Below are 18,316 nucleotides of genomic sequence, written 5' to 3'. Positions count from 1 at the left end.
CCCGGAGAGCCATGGAGAACCGGGATGCGGCAGCGCGAAGCTTAATCTGTGCGGGCACGCTAATTGGTTCGGAATAGCACCGACTTGCTGCGGGGCGCGATAGCAGGAGCGCCCTGGACCGGCGGAGGCTCCGAACCCCCCTCCTACCGCTGCAGAGGAGAACCAACCGGAGCCCGTCGCCCGACAAGTCAATGAGTATTGTGGCAGAGGAGCCCCCGCGGTGGAGTCGGCCCAGGGCAGCACTCTCCTAAAATATGACCAGGGGTGTTTGGATGCGTCGGCAGCATAACGAATGCTTAAAATACTGGTCTGCACCCCGAGAGAACGAGAAGCCATTCACGGAGCCGGAGCGGGCCCAGAGATGGCGACAGTCGCTGGCCTCTCTGCTCTTCATCACCGTCCTGCTCTCTGATCACCTGTGGTTCTGCGCCGAGGCCAAGCTGACGCGGACCCGCGACAAGCGGTCGGACGAGGGTCACGCTATCTCGGACGCGGGCGAGAAGAAGCCAAACTCCCTCCAATCACACCACGTCCCAAAATCACCCGACCCCCGCCGCCTCGCCAGAGAGCAAGATGTTATTTTTATAGGGAATTCTACCAAACCTCTGTGGCGGATGGACACCTGTCACCCGGACAGCGTGTCCAGAGACTGCTTCACTTTCACGGACGCTCTGACAGTGTGCCTGGGCCTCTCTGGCGAAGAAGAAGAAGAGGGGACACAGTCGGCGTACGTGAATCTGAGCGATTTGTACCTTTCTTTTTGTAATTCCTACTCACTTTTGGATTTGTTTTACGGGTTTACGAGTCCGGACGTTTTGAATTGCTCCCTGGATACGACCATGGGGGTGGATCTGCTGGGGTGCGCGGAGTGTGTCCGGGCTTATCAGCGTCTGGATCGGCAGGCGGAGGAGAACTACAGGGAGTTTGAGCTGCTGGTTCAGAAGTACGAGACGGACGCGTACTCAGTCAGGACGTGCATGGATGAGTGCAAGGTAGGACGCACGCACACCCCGCACGTGCACTTCAGAAGAAAAATGGGGTAGGGAGGTCACAGTCGTCATGGTAACGGCTTGGCGTATTTGTCATGTGTGCATTAATGCTCAGAAGTTCAAGGTACCTATAGGTCATCAGACTGCATGGCTGCAGCACATTCTGCACAAACTGGAAGATACTGGAGGAAGTATAAGCATCTAAGGCTGCAAATCTTCTTTTATGTATATTTTTTAATGTTTCGTTTATATTATATGATTATTTATATGTGTATTTATTTATTATAACTGTTGGCCGTCTGTGTAGCATACCTTGCAGCTAATGTCTGGCATATGGAGTCAGATTCAGTCACATCTCAACCAGATAAGCAGAGAGAGAGAAAGACAGGGTGCACCGTTTTAATATTTCTAATAGCACTTCTGTGATTTCTGCATCTAATCCAGGATTTGCACTTCCCCTAGTTTACCTGTTGTTCCAGCAGCAGCAGCAGCAGCAGCAGCAGTAGAGTGCAGTCACACACCATGCTTGCTTTTGCAATTAACAGCACACATCAGACGATAAAGATGGATCCCACATTTTGTGTCACGTTTGATGTTTGAGCTCAGTCTGCCTGCTGTCGAGGAGAAACGAGGTGCATCAGCTGAATAACAGTTGAGACTATTTTTGTTTGTTTTGAGCTGGATGGTTGCAGAGACTTGCCTTTGTTTTATCAGTCCTGTTGTAACTGTCCATGGTGCTGAAACAAAATGCTGCAAAGGGCTTTCAGAAGGAAAAGTCTTTATTTCAAAGCTTGGATGTATTAAGGCTATAGCAGGCAGTTTAACAGCAAGTCAGATAATATCACTAATGTATGTAACAATGTGTAACGTATTGAACTAACTTTAGGAGAGTTCTCCATAAGATTTCACATGTTTTCATTTTTGTTTAATGACCCAGGACCAGATTAACTGCCTTCCAAAAAATATTCTCCAAATCGAACATATTCTCTATTTGTCAACCATTTTGACACCTTAGAACCTCAAATTTCAGTCTGTTTTATCGGTGTCTTATAACAAAACAACACAAACTGACACCCAAAATTTTTTTTTTTTTTTTTTTCGTTGAGAAATCTGAATGCATTTCCAGATAGGAAATCTCACAACAAACACAACATGATTCGACCCAGAATTCTGACTGGACCTACACTCTCACACACAAACTAGCTTTGATTTAAATCATTTCATTCTAGCTCTGCATCTTTAGAGTCACTGTCCTGTTGAGCTGTTGAATATGATTCTCATTGCTCTAGCAGCCTCAAACAGGTTGCCTTCCATTATTGCTCCATATTTAACTTTTTCAGTCTTCCCACCAGCTTTGAACTGCTCCCCTGTCCCTGCTGACGTAAGGCAACCATTCTACATGTTGCATGCCCATGTTTCATGATGAGGGAGGGTATGGTGTACAAGGGGATGTGGAGTTTAAATTTTTTGCCACACATGCATTCATATTGATATATTGACTCATCTGACCTACATCCATGTGTTTGCTGTGTCTTCTATCACTTTTGGCAAACTGCAAACAGCTTATAGTGATCCTGTCAACATTCTCTTGCCTTAGTTGTAGATCTCTGCAGAATTTACCATGGATCACTTTGCTTCTTATCTGATTACTGCTCTCCAAGCGAAGTGTGCTAGTTTAGATGTAAATCTATGACTTGGAAGGTTTGCAGTTTTAACATATTATTATATTTTAGGACAGTGAATCGGCCAGTGATCTGTGACTTGGGTTTTTGTCTTATAACCCAACTCCTGCTTCAAACTTCTTCACCACTTTATTGCTGACCTGTTTGCTTTGTTTCTTAATCTTTGTGATGCTGTTTGTTCACTAATATTATCTAACAAACCTCTGTGCCATTTCACAGAACCGCTTGATATAATTACTCAGCTGGAATATATTTACTAGATCATGTGTGTTTTGAAGGCAATCGGTTGCACTTTATTTAGGGGTATCAAAGTAAAGTGGGCTCATTACAAGAGCAGGTCACTGATTTCTATGTGTCATTTTCGTTTCACCTAGCAAGAATGCTGCATTTGCTTTTGGTCACATAAAATCCAGGTGTTTAGTGATCAAAATGGGTAAAAGTGTTAAGCCTATAAATATTTTTCAATAATCACCGCATGTCTAGAAGGCATCTTTAATACAATCACAATAACTGGTATACAGTATAAAAAATTCAAATGAAGATAAGTTTTCTGGTAGAGCTAAAAAGCCACCCGGCCTAACGTTGCAATATCACAATGTGCATCATTAGGCTGCATTAAGTGCTTAGATAGGCTTACAGTTATATGCTATGTTGTAGTGTGTATGCCCATTTCTTATATTGAACAGTTCAGGTTGGAGAGAAATTCACCTAAGGAACAACCTTGCATTCCGTAGCAAAAAGCTTAAACAATTTAAATCTTTTTTTTTTTTCTTTTTAGTTCAAATGGAAAGTCTGTCTGACTCTGAATGTTGACAATCTGAGTTAGATATGTTTTAACAAATAAATCAGATCACTACAGAAGAGTTTTCTTAGCTTATTTTGAACCATAGCATGTAAACATGCTTGTTTTCTCATGTGTACAGTTTCAAATGCAAATTATTTCCATTAGTCTATATTCTACCATATCTGTAAATACAAATTTGCATTACGTCATCTAATAAGCAGTCTGCTTTTGCACTGCAGCTTTTGCTAATGCAATAAGACTCAGGCTGAGCTACATTAGCCCTTTAGCCCCTTTATTTCAGTCTGAATTGTTAATCTGTTTCAGTGTACATGTGACCTTTGTGGAAGTCTGACTCCCCAGGCCTGCAGGCCTCCTCCAGAAGCTACTGCTTCTTCAAAGGCCATTCTGTTGGACAATACAAAGACACGAGGCAGCTTGAAGGAGCTGCTATGGGTTTTCGCTCTCATATCCTCTGTAGCTTTCTTCTAAAACCTTCTCCCCGTGGAAAATACGTTATTCGCATATGGAACATTGTTGAGAAGTTTGTAATACCTAAAGGAAATTAAAGAGCAACAGACACATTTGTATGCTGCATTCACGTATTGTCACTATATGATGCAAGAGGTGATGCAATATAAAGTTTCTTTAGCAACATAAAGTGACTGAAAAAGCAATAGGGTGAAGAAAAAGTTTTAGGTTCCGGCAACACTAACATTTGTGTTTCAAAACAGTGCTCAGAAGCATATTTGATGTATGAAAGGATCCAGCTAGAAATGCAACATTTGGGACCAAGAGAGGGATGTGCATAAAATATTTGTTTCAGATAAGCTTTTCTATATTTTATCCTTTTACAATCTTGAACTCTAATTTGCAACATGCTATGTAAGGGACAAAATGAACAGGTTGAAGAATGTCATCTGGTCAGGTGAGGTTAAAATCCAACTGTTTGGTTTACATACAACGTGTGTGGTAGAAAAATTACATTATACATGACCCAGTGACATAATTCCCACTGTGGTGGCAGCATCATCTGATGCTGCTTTTTTTTTTTTTGGCTGGGGCAGTGATGGTTTTTAGCTTGATGGTGAGATAAATGGAGCTGAATACAGAGCAATTCTGCTTTTGCCATTAAAGCCATTAAAGCGTAATGTAAAGTTTGTGAGTTTAATGGAGCGAAATGTGAGCTTTAATATTGTACTTTATTTGGTGAGTAACATTTCAAGGAATACCACATTTTTCTCATTGATGGTGAGTTTTGTTTAGTTAGAACTGTTTTAAAATTGGTTTGAGTTTTAATTTGTAAACATGAAACACCGGCAAGGCTGCTTCTTAATTACAAACCTATTAGAAATGCAATGAGTACTCTTTTTATGTCTAACGCTTTCCTAATCCTTACTATTGGAAACTTTTTATTTGACATTTTGTTATTTAATATCTTAACGAGAGAAGCTTGACTTGTAATTTTGTTTTATCTGCTACCTTCAGAAGATCAAAAATACCTGTAGAAAATAAATCTACTGAGTGTTTGAAAGGTTCTGCTTCAATGTGATCTGCTCCAGTACATCTTAATTGACTTTTAGGAGATGAACCAATAAAATTTAGTGGATAATTCTGCAGTGGGAAAGATAGTACACATGATGTAGATGTTAAACATTTTGAAAAGTGTGCTATGCATTTCTGTTCAGTCCATCTTGATTGAATACTCTGTAGGACTTTTGTTTACTGCGGCTAAATATTCAAGTGTTCTGAATTATCTCTCTGTTCGTTTTGCACATCTACAATTTTTTTTCTATGTTCTATTTTGCACAGTAGCTCAAGCTCAGTTTAACTGTGAAATTCAATTTTCAGGTCTTTCCACAAATTCTCAACTAGTTTTCTTCCTGGATTTATATGTGTTTAATCAATCAACCCAGATAAACTCTGACCAACTTGACTGACCTTGCAGACACAATTTTCACCACTTACAGCCTTTTACGTGTTGGCAAAAAATACATTTTTGTCTCATTTGATCACAGCACCTTTGTTTTAAATATTTGTTGTGCACTTCTAGTGATTTTCCTTCAACAAAAGTTTGCATGACCAATAATTGTCCTGTTGAAACTTTCTTCCACCTGAGCAGTAGATCTTTGTAGCTGATCCAAAGTGACTGTGGGCTTCTTGAAATGATAAAAAATTGTATTTTTCAGTTTTCCCATTTATGCAAATGGTAGTAGTTTTTCTACTGTTGCAGTTGTGCTATAATCTCTTTTTAGATCATTCATTTTGTAGTTTCTCAATGGGATATGGAGACCTAATACCTGTTCTAGAAATAGTTAAGCTCATGGTTATAAAAAAAGGTGAATAATTTGCAGGGATGTTTATACTTTGGCAAGAGTGCTCATGTGATTAAACACACCCATATGTGAACAATTTCAACTCTCATGGTGGTGACTGCAAATCTTTCAGTTCTAAATCTTGTTCCATAATGAAGTCAAAAGCAGAACAATAACGTTTACACAAATACAAATAAAAATAATAGAATGACAGTTTGCATTGGAAAATAAATCTCTACCTTGGTTGAAAATGATGAAATTTCTTGACTCTAATATTTATGAAGTTGCAGTTCCAGCTTTGAGTTCCCGCCGCATTTATCCTTGATAACACTTTTGATCCTTGCAACTGATCCAAGGTTTCATACTTTTGTGAATATGAACAACCGAGTCTCTGAAAGTAGGAATAAAACTAGAATTGTGTATTAATAGCTCTGAGAGAAAGATTGCATACTGGAGAGTGTGTCTTAAGAATAAGCTTTGAAGTCCTCTGATGCTCAGGGGACCACAAGCCTTTTAGAAAGTTGAGATGGAAGAATGACAGCTTGGAATTTTAGAAAGACTGGTGGTGATTGAAACTGGGAAATTAGTATCTGAAAAAAAGGGGTAAACTGAAACAGATATTATAACTGCCATTTTATTTACAACGTAGCAAGAAATGTAGCAATACTAAAAGGAGGCAAATGATCTTATAAAACCTCTAAAATCTCCCAGGGCCAATAGTATCTTTTCAAGATCCTTCACAAGTCAAGAGTGATAACTTGAAGTGTGCACAAACTTTGCTGTCTATTTGTCCGCTGACAGGTTGCTTGTGGCTGTTTGTTGAGTCGCTTCCTCCTGAGGCTGCTGGCCTCTCTTTCTGCAGTAAGAACCCCGAGGTCACGGACATCCAACCAGTGACAAGCTTTGAAGTGTGCAGCACACACAGTTCTTCTTCATATTACTGCTGGCCAGACAGCCTGTCATCTGTGCCACATTGCATGGCCCCTGGAGCCTTCAGCACATGTGCACGAAAGCGTTTCCCATTGTCTTACAAAAGTATTCATTCTTCTTGGATTATGTTTCAGATTTTGTGACATTGCAAACACCAGCTTTAACTTAGGACTTTTAAGTGACGTACCTAAACAGGACGATGCGTGAAGTGGAAGGTATAGGCGTTAAAAGTTTTCAAATTTCTTTAGCGAATAAAAATGTGAAAAGTGTGGCACTGTGTCCGGCCCTTTTTACTTTGTCACTGGAGCGCTACAATATGTTAAATTGCAGCTGCAATAACGACGTGTGCGACAATTGCAAAGAATGACTTGGATACAAAATTTGTTGGGATGCTATAATTAAGAATGGATTCAAAGACTATTATCAAATCTGACTTGTTAAATGGACTTCAGCTGCGATGATGTCCACACTTGATGAACATTTTTAGTGAGACTTAAGCTAACAACAATTTGTTGGGTCATTTTGATGAAAGAAAAGACTCAGGAGAAAGTGGGTTAATCAAATTTGTATAGTCATTACAATATTTATTTATTTAAAATATTATGAATGTTAATATTACACCTAGTTCACACACTGCAGATTTCTTTTAACAGTAATAGGATGGAGTATAAACTTATTTATCTCTGCCCTATTACACAACTCACTGTAATAGCCCCAATTTTAGAGCTACTTACTGTATTTATAGTCAGGTTTTAGCTTCTTTGTTGCAAAATAGCAACAGAAAAACAAATTCAAAAAAATCTAAATAGCAAAAATAATTGTGTTTTTTTCATCATTTTTTCTATCTAACTGTTTTTCATCCCGATTTTTTTAAGCATAGTTGAATTATTTAAACTCACATTTTTTATATTTTTACTATTAGATAATTTTATTCCTGAAAGTGAAAGACACATACTTCTCAAAGTCTCGACATGTAATTTTTAAATTCACCCTCTCAAATTATTTACCCTCTTTCTTTCTGAAAACAGTTCCTGTGTTTTCGTGAAAGTGCATTTTACTTCTTCAAAAAAACAAAAAAACAAAAAACAAAAAAAAAAAACTAAGTACCCTTCTAAAACTAACTTCAGATACTGAAGTTGCATTGTTTTTGATTTTAAAGAGTTCACTTGTCTTGCCTGTAGTCTCATCTGAATATAACACTGCTGTTATATTCAGCAGCGTTTTTCTGAATACAGTGGTAGTCATCTTGTTAGTAAGTGGAGTTGATGTGCTTTTGGGTGTAACCCAGTGAGTTACGTCCTCAAGGTTATTGCAGGTTTTCTTTTCCGGCTTTGCACATATGGAACTTTTGCCGTTCTTCTTAGCCAAATAGCTCAATCTTAGTCAGACTGCATAGAGAGCGTACGTACGTGAGCATGATTTCTTTAGTTTTTCTCCAGTTCCTAATTGGAGGTGTGTTTGAACTTTGGCTGGGCCATTCCAAGATTTGACTTTGCTTAGATCTAAGCAGTTCTACTGCACCTCCAGCCACTACATGTGGTCAAAAAGTCACATTTTGGCTTAATATCTCAACAGTACCTTCTTCTGCATGTTTGTGGTGTCCCCCTTGTTGTTTACGTCAAATGGAAAACTGAACTTTGGCTTGTGTTGAACAATAGTTTTCTTCTTGCAGTTCTCCCAATAAAGTCCAGTTAATCTGTAGCGATCACAATTTTTCACACGAGTTGTGTATAGCCACTGTTTCATCAGAGTATAGGCTTCTGTTTTTCTTGTCTAATTATTTCTTGTCTAAGACTCTTGATTTTCAGATGATGGACTAAGCACTGCTCCATGAAGCAGTGTTTAGTCCTGAGCTTACTTAGTCCTGAGCTTACTTTAAACTTCTCCACAGTGAGATCCCGGATCAGTCTCCTGTGTTTCTTGACCTTTGTCAATAGAACAGCTAGATTTCTCCCTACTCTTGTCTTTTTCACACCTTTTAAATTTCTTTTTGATATTTAAAACATGAAAAATAGATTCATTTTGATCTCTCTTTATTCAGGTTTGTCCATTGAGTTTGAAGTGTATTAACATAAAATCCTCCTAATGTACCTTTACATGTGCAGGAACATCACACACACATGCGTGCGCACGCACACACACAAAGATCCCCTTACACAGTGTTTCCTGCAGGTCCAGACCTGAATGTCCCTTCCGGTGTAATTTAATTTGCACTCCCATAATTCTCTGCTACTCTGGTGGCTGTGTCTCCAGGGCTCCGTCTCAACATGTTGATCTCCTTCTTCCCTCCATCAGTGAGCGTTCCTCTCTTGCTTTCACATCCTCTCCCATCAGTGTCAGCTTGGAGAAACCACATCGCACTTACACACACACACACACACACACAAAGTATTTCTCTCTCTTCATTGTCCCCATCCATATGAGGAAGACGTTCCTTCCTTCAAGGCTTACGGTTCGTCTTTCATGCTGCCTTTCTAGAATCGTGGGTGTCGAGCCTTTTCTTCTGCTGGAGTAATTGATAATGATCTAAGTTAAAGTTCTTTCCTTCCCGTCAACTGCGGGCTTGTCCACAAAGATTTCTCTGTGTACACTTATAAAATAATGTTCAAATTCTCAGTGAATTAAATAAACTTTCACCATTTGCACACCAGTATTTGTCTGAATGCTCATTTAACTTAGCTGTGTGGGATTACGTGTTAACTTCACACGGTACAGCTGAGGCTGTTGCTTATTCTGGTCTGTGGTCGTATGGTTTGGCAAAGCAGCAACAACACATGATGGCACTGTGAAATTTGGAGATCAGTTTCAACAAATGCAAAGATAAAAAAGAAAAGCAAAGGTCACCTCAGAGTCCATATGCATGTTAGTGTATCTAAAAAAAACTGTTCAAGGTTTTGATGAAGAGGAAATGTTTAATACCTTTAAGGCTTATCAAGGTAGAATATGTCCTGATGTTAGATTTCAGTAGAGGAAACTGCATAGAAACGAAAGTCAATCTGCATCATCTAATCAATGTACGACGATTCAAAAGTGCCACAAATTATTAGATAAATAAATCATCAAAGGGTTTATTGTACTTTCCATTAGTTACTCAAAAAACACATTTTAAAAATGCAGTAAAATACAAAAATAATTTACTGCAGGTATGATTTATTAAACATGTAATTAAAATACCAATTTTGTTTATAAAAAAATATATGTGTTCATTATAATTCATATCCCTGGTAGTTAAATTCAGTGGAATTTTTGAACTTTACAAATTTGTTTTTTAAATTTTTTTAACATAAGACATTATAAACTTGTTGGAGCGTCTCAACCAGAATCCTGACTTGACTGAGGAAGCTAAAGATTAAGTTGATGGCAAGGAAGACATCAAAGACTTGTATCTCATCACCAAAGATAAATCATTAAAGTACCAAAGTAAACATGCAAAATGCTGACAACAATTACAATATTATTTTCACTGCTATAATTCTGCTTAAGATTTCATCACTGATTATGGAGAAGGTTGTAGCAAACTTTTGACACGTTATTTTTTTATGTTTTGCTTTGAGAGATGACAGTCTCTGACAAATTTTTTGAAAAATTCTAATGAAGTGGGCGTTACGAAGAGACGCGGCGGGGCACGACCAAGTGCAGGGAAAAGATTCACTGTTCAACAATTCAAATTTAATTAAAATGCATTAAGCAATGTTACATGTTGAAAACAGAGCAACCGTTGTTTTGTACAAAGGTGATTGTTCTGACGCAGCTCGGTTTTGACCCAAGCGAGTGCGCGGCTGTGAGTGCCTTCTGCAGTGAGTCTGAAACGGTCGTCCTGCACGATACCGCCGCCAGCAGTCAGCGCAGAGGAGACCCGTTGCTCTCTGTGTCCACGCTGCAAATGAGTCACGCATGCAAATCAGAGAAATGATATCGGTCACCGCTTGCCAAGCGTACAATTCCATCTCCTGACTCACCACAGGGGCTTTTGTCTGAGTGAGATGGGTTTTATACCCAAACGCGGGAATGTGTGATGCGGTTGTAACAAGCTACACGTTTGAAACTGGCAATATTCAATTGCAGCAGCCAAAGTTCAACCCAAAGTTCAACATTTTACATGAAAATGTCAAATTTTGCACGGAAACATGAAGATAGCACTACTTATACAGTTTATCTGGGTGTTAGTTACATGTTAAAGTCTTTCAATCAAATCCTCCACGATATTAGGAAGGAGTCCAGGTTAAAAAAAATATGAGTCTTCTCAATTTATTCTAATTAAGAAAATTTAAAAGAGGTCAACATTTTTTATATTACGAACATGTATTACTGTTTTTGTTTGGTCAGTAGATTTGTTTTTGTAATTTAAGGAAGGACCTATGCTTTCTTCAAACTGTAAAAATTAACCATAGTATGTGATTATCTTTTAAATTCCTTATATAATTTTTATTTCTTCAAAGAAATCCAACAAAGCAAAGGATAATAAAATAAGGAATTTTACTGTAATACTAGCTACATAGAGTCAATGTCAATATAAATCATATTTTATAAAAAAGAAAAAAGAAAGAAAACGTTTGAGCTGCTGTTGTTGCTAATTACAATTTTATGACTCTGTGCTTCCTTCTTCCAAAAGGCATTTACAGAAATAATTATTTCCTTTGGAAAGAAGTAGAATGCTCTTTATTTCTACTTTTAGACTTTCAGATGCAACAGATGAGCAAGGCTCTGTGTCCCACCATTCATTCAACAACTTCAAAAGCAAAGTGTCCATTCTCATGTTTCTGTTTTCATCTCTTTCTTCCCTCATCTCTATGTGTTTGCAACAGTTACATGCTGTTATATGTAGGGAAACGTTGGTTCTGGGTCATTTTTATTGCTCTGACAGGTCTTATAACTGATTTAAAGCTGGACGTTTCCATGTCAGCAAATAAATAAATAAAAGAAGGATCCTCCTTTCTCCTGTGCTGCTCATTTTATGCAGACCGTAATGGAGTTACCATACCTGGTTAAATGTCCCCTGCTGATTTTCTTATTCCACTGAGCAATATGAAATTGTCACTGCAGCCTTTCTGAGGTGACGGATTTAAACTCTTAACGAGTCAGAAGAGCGGAAAAAGAAAATATTAAAAAGAGAAGAATGAATCAATTTTTCAGCGAAACGGCAATGCGGTTTTTGTATCTGTGTTGCCCCTGAGTGATAAATTGTCCACACAAGAATATGTGATGTAATTCAGCATCATTTCCCCACTGCTATTGCCACAACTTAAACTTTTGTACATTTAAAAAAAAAAAAAAAACTGCTTCTGTACCCCATCATTACTTGTCATTTTTTTTTTGTATTGCTGTTGGTGAAGATTGCTTCAGAAAGTGGGGGGAAAAAAAACAACAACAACCTTTCTTGAACGTTTTTGAAGTGTTGAAGGCCTAGATCATTTCTCAACAATAACGTGGACCTATTTATAGAATAGCTTGTTTATTAATTAAAACATGCCTGCTAATTTATTTACTTCTCTCATACACTTTGTACATCTCACACATTGCTGCTGCCACAGGATCAATGTAACTGTGACTCAATAAATATTTACTCACATCAGCATGCAGGATATTAGAAACTGAAAGCAAAGTTCACGGACTGCCCTACTTTTTATCAATTCGGTTTATGGCACTGCTAGAGATTTGAAATGTCCTTTCCAGCTAGTCAATTTAAAAAGAATATATATATATATATATATATATATATATATATATATATATATATATATATATATATATATATAAATTTTTCTTTTAATATTTTTAGATTGTGATATTTTTTGTGGTATCACAAAAAAAAACAACACTGCGCTGTGGACAGGATATGATGAATATCACACCCTTGATCCCAATAGATACACCCAACCCACACAAGAGACACATACTACTTTAAATCCATGGCAACATTTGATCTTGGCCAAAATCCCCTTTATATTCTGACATTCAGTTTGGCATGAAAAACACAGAGGAAACATTGTGACAGCAGGGTAAGAACCTTCGAGTGCAGCAGTTGAGAAAAAGCTTCATCAGTAATCAGAAGATAGGAGGAAACCATAGTGCCACTAATTAGAGCAGCATTGGCTGTTATCCTAAAATAACGCCGCAGACAGCACCTTGTGTGTGCAACGTAGCTCTGAAATAAAGCCTGCAATGAGCTTCTCACTTGGCACTTGTGTTGCTCTGTGGTGTTTATACAGCAAAAGATATTGCACAATGTCATCTTCTATGCAAGTACAGAAAAAAAAAATGTATCTCAACTGGACAAAAAAAACCCCTCTAAGAACAGTTTGCTAGATGAGAATTTTTACTTTAATCATGATCATTAGCATGACTCCTGATGTCTGACAAAGGTTGCTAAATTTTGCGTTAGAGAGGAAAACCTTCTTTCATTCCAAGGCAATACTGTTAAAATACACTTTTAATTGCCTCTCTCAGCGAACACATATAGGAGATAATGGCTTAGGATTTATATTTGTGAATGTGCTAAAACACTGGCTTTAAAAAGAAAAAAAAAATCTGTAAGATTAGTTAAAAAGAATAATTGAGGATACCAATTAAGAGCATAGGATCAGCGAGATCTCAACAAAATTTTGAAGGGAAAAAAAGAAATGCATATCATCAGCTTCACAATCTAAGCATCTAAAGAGAATGGATGGCAAAATGTAGCTTATGTGAGGAGAAAAAATGTGTTTCTTTATCAGGGCCACAACAAAACATCATGGTGGCAGCGTCATGCTGTGTGAATGCTAATCTTTCACATATGCAGGAGTTGTTTGACGTTGATAAGAATGTACAAAATAGATGATACTAAAGAGCAGTCTTGGAAAAAAAGAAATACTTCAGAGGCTGCTAAAGACCTACAAAGGGGACAAAAGCTCACCATACACCAGGACAACAAACATAACTTACAACCAGATCATCAATGGAGTTGTAGATCAAAGTATATTCAGTTTTTAGAAAGCCAAGTTAAAGGGCAAACTCAAATCAAATTGGGAATCTCTGCCAGAAATTGATACCTATGTTCACAGATGCTCTCCATCCGGCTTGAATGAACTTTGAGCTGTTGTGTTAAGACTGGTAAAAATAATTCAGTGTCTGGATGTGCAAAGCTGACTGGAAAATACCCAAATACCTGAAGCTACGGTGTGGTAAACTATGAAAAATGTCAAGGAGTAGCATGAACTCCACTCAATGTGTCTCCACTACCGAGGCAAGCAGAAAGCATGTTTGTCTTCCTTGCTTAGATTTATTTAGGAGGCTTTTAAATGCATCTTAAGCAGCCAAGAATGCTCCTGTTCTCATGAGGTATGAGTGTTTATTTCCCTCATCTCCTCCCCAGGCAGGAGAGGAGGGAATGCGCCTTTTGGGAAGGAGCAGCACTCCCATGGAAACGCTTCCTCGTCATCTTCTGTTACCCGTCCACACAGACGTCACAAAAGACCATGCACTTTTCTTCTTCACAGCCTTGAAGAGTAGATCAAATCAACAAGCACATGTCCAGTCGTTATTTAGTTTATTTTGCATAATATCCTCTGCAGGCCCTTAACTTGAAAGAATGCTTGTGCTAACCCATTTAGCATGTCTGCGTCCCTTCCTATGTACTCGTCCGTTTAGGTGTCTCAGCTTTGTCTCAGAAGTGATATGGCAGCCTTCACATCCACAAAAGCTGTCCAATTACTTGCATTTTATGGTGCAATACAGTTTCATTTGTTGCACAGACAAAGACGAGCCTTATTCCATTTGTTCCAATTCTATCTCTTAATGAATAGATCTGTGTGGGATTTGTTATTGTCTGTGACAAATGTGGAAGGAGAACTGGTTAGAGTGTGAAAATGACTTTTTAAACCCCCACAAAATGCACTGAACAGTGTTAAATAAAATGCATCAGTCTGCTTGTTTAACTCGTTCGCCCTCAGCTGACAGCGTATCCACAAAAGCTGACGGGTTTGATCAACAGACGTTGGGAGCCTTATTTTGAAACACAAGCCACCTGAAAAGTGCAGCCACGACAGCCGAGCAAAGTTCCCTTTTGTGCTGCGATGCACATGTTTATTCAGTCTTCGTGTGTGAATGTGACAGTGATCTGCAGACCTGATTGTTTATTTGAAAGGCAGCGAAATTTGCTTTTCAATAGAATGAGTCATTGATATAAATGGATTCCATTTCAGCAGAACTTCATTGAAGCAGCCCTGTGCGAGCTATCTGCAACACAGGCTTGTATGTGTGATATTTGATATCATGCCAGTACGATTTTATAGTGGATTTAAAATACTGGAAGTGGAACGACAAGGTATTTTATCTCTGGGAAAATTCATTTTGATAGTTTTTTTTTTCTCAGATGTTTATATATATATATATATATATATATATATATATATATATATATATATATATATATATATATATATATATATATATTATGAATTCAATCCCACAGATCAGTTATTTCCCACAGTAGCAGTCATGTAACTGCAGATGAACCTCCAAAGGAGGCTGACACTAGTGCTTAAAAATCTGTGTCCAGTATGGAAACTTGGTGTTTTTAAGAGTGCAAGCATTTAAAAACACAACACCACTTTACAAGCATTAAAGCATTTTTCTTTTCTCTGCCCAGGGGCAGTGAAAGTAAAAGCCTGCAGCAGAGGTCATCAACAAAATTGACTCAAGGGCCTGAATTTTTCTAAGCAGACAAGCAAGTCACATCTTTTGTGCCCCCATGTTTCTGTCCTTTTCGGCCTATTTCAGTTGCTTTTGTCACTCACAGATGGCATCGACTAGACTCTTTCACTTTTTAAAGTGATGTATGATTTTCCATTTATTCGGTTTTGACTGGGAATATAAATATGAGGGTTGAAAAGACATACTTCACCTATAGTGACTATACAAATATTAAATGTGCAATATAGAAAAGGCTTCAGGTGTTTTCATTGAAATATAAGAACCTATCCTTGCACCTATAGTGTCATTATTTTGGAAGATCAGTTCTGATAAAAAAAAAAAAAAACAAGATTCATTTATCTCAATCCATTCAAAAGCATTAGCATTTCTTCACTCTTTAACTTTGTGATATTCCTAATTCCCATCCAATTCATCTGCTGAATTATTAATTCTCAGCATACATTATGCATATAACAATTGATCCATCTCTACTCAAAATTGAACAGTACCCAGATTGACACTCAGATGAGTGTAGCATTTCTAGTTGCTAAACTAAAAACGACAAATTTAGTTCTGAAGGAACAAAAACGACTTCAATGAATCTTAAAACAAGGACAACGTGAAAACATTTGAATCTATTCAGAATTTTCTGTTTCAAATGAGGCTATAGTTATACAGAAATATTTAATCAAGTATCTCTTAGCAAGTTACAAAAATAAAAAATAAAAATACGCACTCTATCAGTGAAAGTTGTTTTCAATTTTTAACCATTTTGCGGTTGATTTTATAACTCAATGAAAATTTTCATTTTGTTTTTCATAAATGTGGTTCATTCTTCTATCTATTCAGGGCTTTCACTAAATAACATACTGACAATAAGCAACTTTTAGTTCATACTTTGCTGCATCAAATGAATGTTATTGTTATAGGGTCCTGATGATCAGTAGTCTAGCAATTCTGTCTTAGTAGTTCAATCATGTCGGTAGTTCCTAAAACTATCCTACTAATACTTAAATTATTCCTAAAATACTGTGCCATTTCCTATCATATTTAGCAAGAGAGCTTCAGCTCCACTTCCAGCAGAGTCTGTGTCAACCCTGATTTGCATGCAGCTTGGAGACACTTTGGATTTCAGTCAGTTTGGATTGACAGATAGAACAGGTTCCATCAATGCCCCTTTCTTCACAGACGAGACTCTTGAAATGAGTCTCCAGAGAAGACAAAAGAACAAGATAAACCAATCTATACCAGCAATGTTGAATGTGTGCTGAGAAAGCTGGAGCCTCAGCAGGAAGGATGAGACCAGTCACAGCTCTCAGACTGTGGTGACATTCTCACATTACTGAGTCATCGTCATCATCAGTCGCTCACAGCATGTCCTGATGCGAAGGCAAGCATAGCAGAACAGAGACGACAGACACATGCATTATCATTTCTACAAACTTTTTTTTTCCTGTACAGTAGTGTGGACAGACATCTTGTATCATAACTGGCACACATGGGAGGAATATCATGAGTGAACCAAACACAGAGGGGTTTCAGAGACTGACAGAATGACTAATGAACGGTTAGATTAGAGAAAATATCCGGTGATGTGTGCTAAGTGATGGGCCTGTGTCAGACAGCCCTGACATGCCCCTGACATACTGTGATTTTTCAGGGTTTTGTACAAACAGTTGATTTGAGCACCTGGTTTGACATAATCCTTTCCATTTTAATCAGGCTGTAGTGTTTTTGTCTCTCAGCGAATGAGTAAGTATTTCCACCTTGTTCTGTTACGGAAGCCTGCTGGTTCAGTTGACTGATTTATTGTGACTGGAAAAGAAAGCTCAAAGAAATATTTTGACACTAAAACTGCACTTTTGATTTTCATTTTCTTACCAGGAGTTATGTTAAAACAAAACAAACAAACAAACAAACAAAAAAAAAACATCCTGATGATTAACTACCATGTTGGAGGAGGATCATTAGCCAATATTAGCATTGTTCATTTAGGACAAAATTATCTATTTTAGTTGTTTTGATAAAATCCCAGCTTAGTGCAAATTGAACATTGAGGAGCAATAATGACATAGATAGATAATCGTCAAAATCTTTTTCAACCTCAAAATTTTTTTAGGATGATTCAAAACTACCAATGCTAAATAGATAAACCATCAAAATGTTAAATTTTTTTCTTTGGTTTTTTTGAAAACCCTCGGACGTGGATTCATGCCATATTACACAATTACACCTCTATTGGAACTGATGCAAATGAGTGCACTTCCTCCTCCTCACAGCCCTCTTTATTAAACCAAAGAGGTTGATTATTCACAATGTATCTCCAGTGGCACCTAGCAACCTCATCACAATTTACGAGTCTTGACCAGAACACGATACAGACCCCGGGGACCAAAGTTTGGCTGTGTAATTTGACATTTTTTGTGTGTAAGTTGAAGCTTTTTAATCGTCTACTCTAACAGAGCAAATCTAATTGTGGACAGCGCAGCAGAGAGCAGTGTATTGATGGGTACAGATAGAACATGAAAAAGGAACAAAGTAATACATCAGAGCAATAAAGGGGAGCAGGACCTGAAGAGGAGAGTCTTATCAGCTTAACCTCATCACCTTTTCGAAGCCGCACTTTAGCCCGTGTGTCACTGAGTCTGTGTATACATGGTATGGTTGGATGGATAGATTATTATGATTCCCTTTTGTCCGTAGTCATCATAGTCATCATTTGGGATTCTTCAACTTCAGCTGTGATACCCTTTGCTCAGATTTTTCTTTGTCACATTCATAAATGTCCCTCTTCTCTTTTGTTTTGTCAAGCTTCCTGCTGGACATGAATGATGCTCTTCTTGTGTCATCTGTCTTAGTTTTTCTTAGAGTAACTCTGTCAACTCCCTCCAGATTCCCTCTGTTTATTATTCATATTTTGTCACAGACTTTTCCAAAGCACATGATATG

General features: G+C 37.9%; 1 protein-coding gene across 1 annotated transcript in view; it reads left to right on the top strand.

The window, feature by feature from the left end:
• Positions 1-233: 233 nt before the first annotated feature.
• nalf1b (NALCN channel auxiliary factor 1b) overlaps positions 234-18,316 on the top strand; it is a 90,802-nt gene continuing 72,719 nt past the window's right edge. Inside the window, exon 1 of the mRNA XM_015052849.1 lies at positions 234-992. Coding sequence (XP_014908335.1) covers positions 255-992 — 738 coding nt within the window. The 5' untranslated portion in view covers positions 234-254. The remainder of the gene's footprint in view (positions 993-18,316) is intronic.

This window comes from Poecilia latipinna, unplaced genomic scaffold (assembly GCF_001443285.1).
Source record: "Poecilia latipinna isolate Pla-1442-1.1 unplaced genomic scaffold, P_latipinna-1.0 Scaffold1140, whole genome shotgun sequence".
Classification (NCBI taxonomy): domain Eukaryota; kingdom Metazoa; phylum Chordata; class Actinopteri; order Cyprinodontiformes; family Poeciliidae; genus Poecilia; species Poecilia latipinna.
The sequence above is the reverse complement of the archived record's forward strand: the minus strand, read 5'-3'. Positions and strand labels throughout refer to the sequence as shown.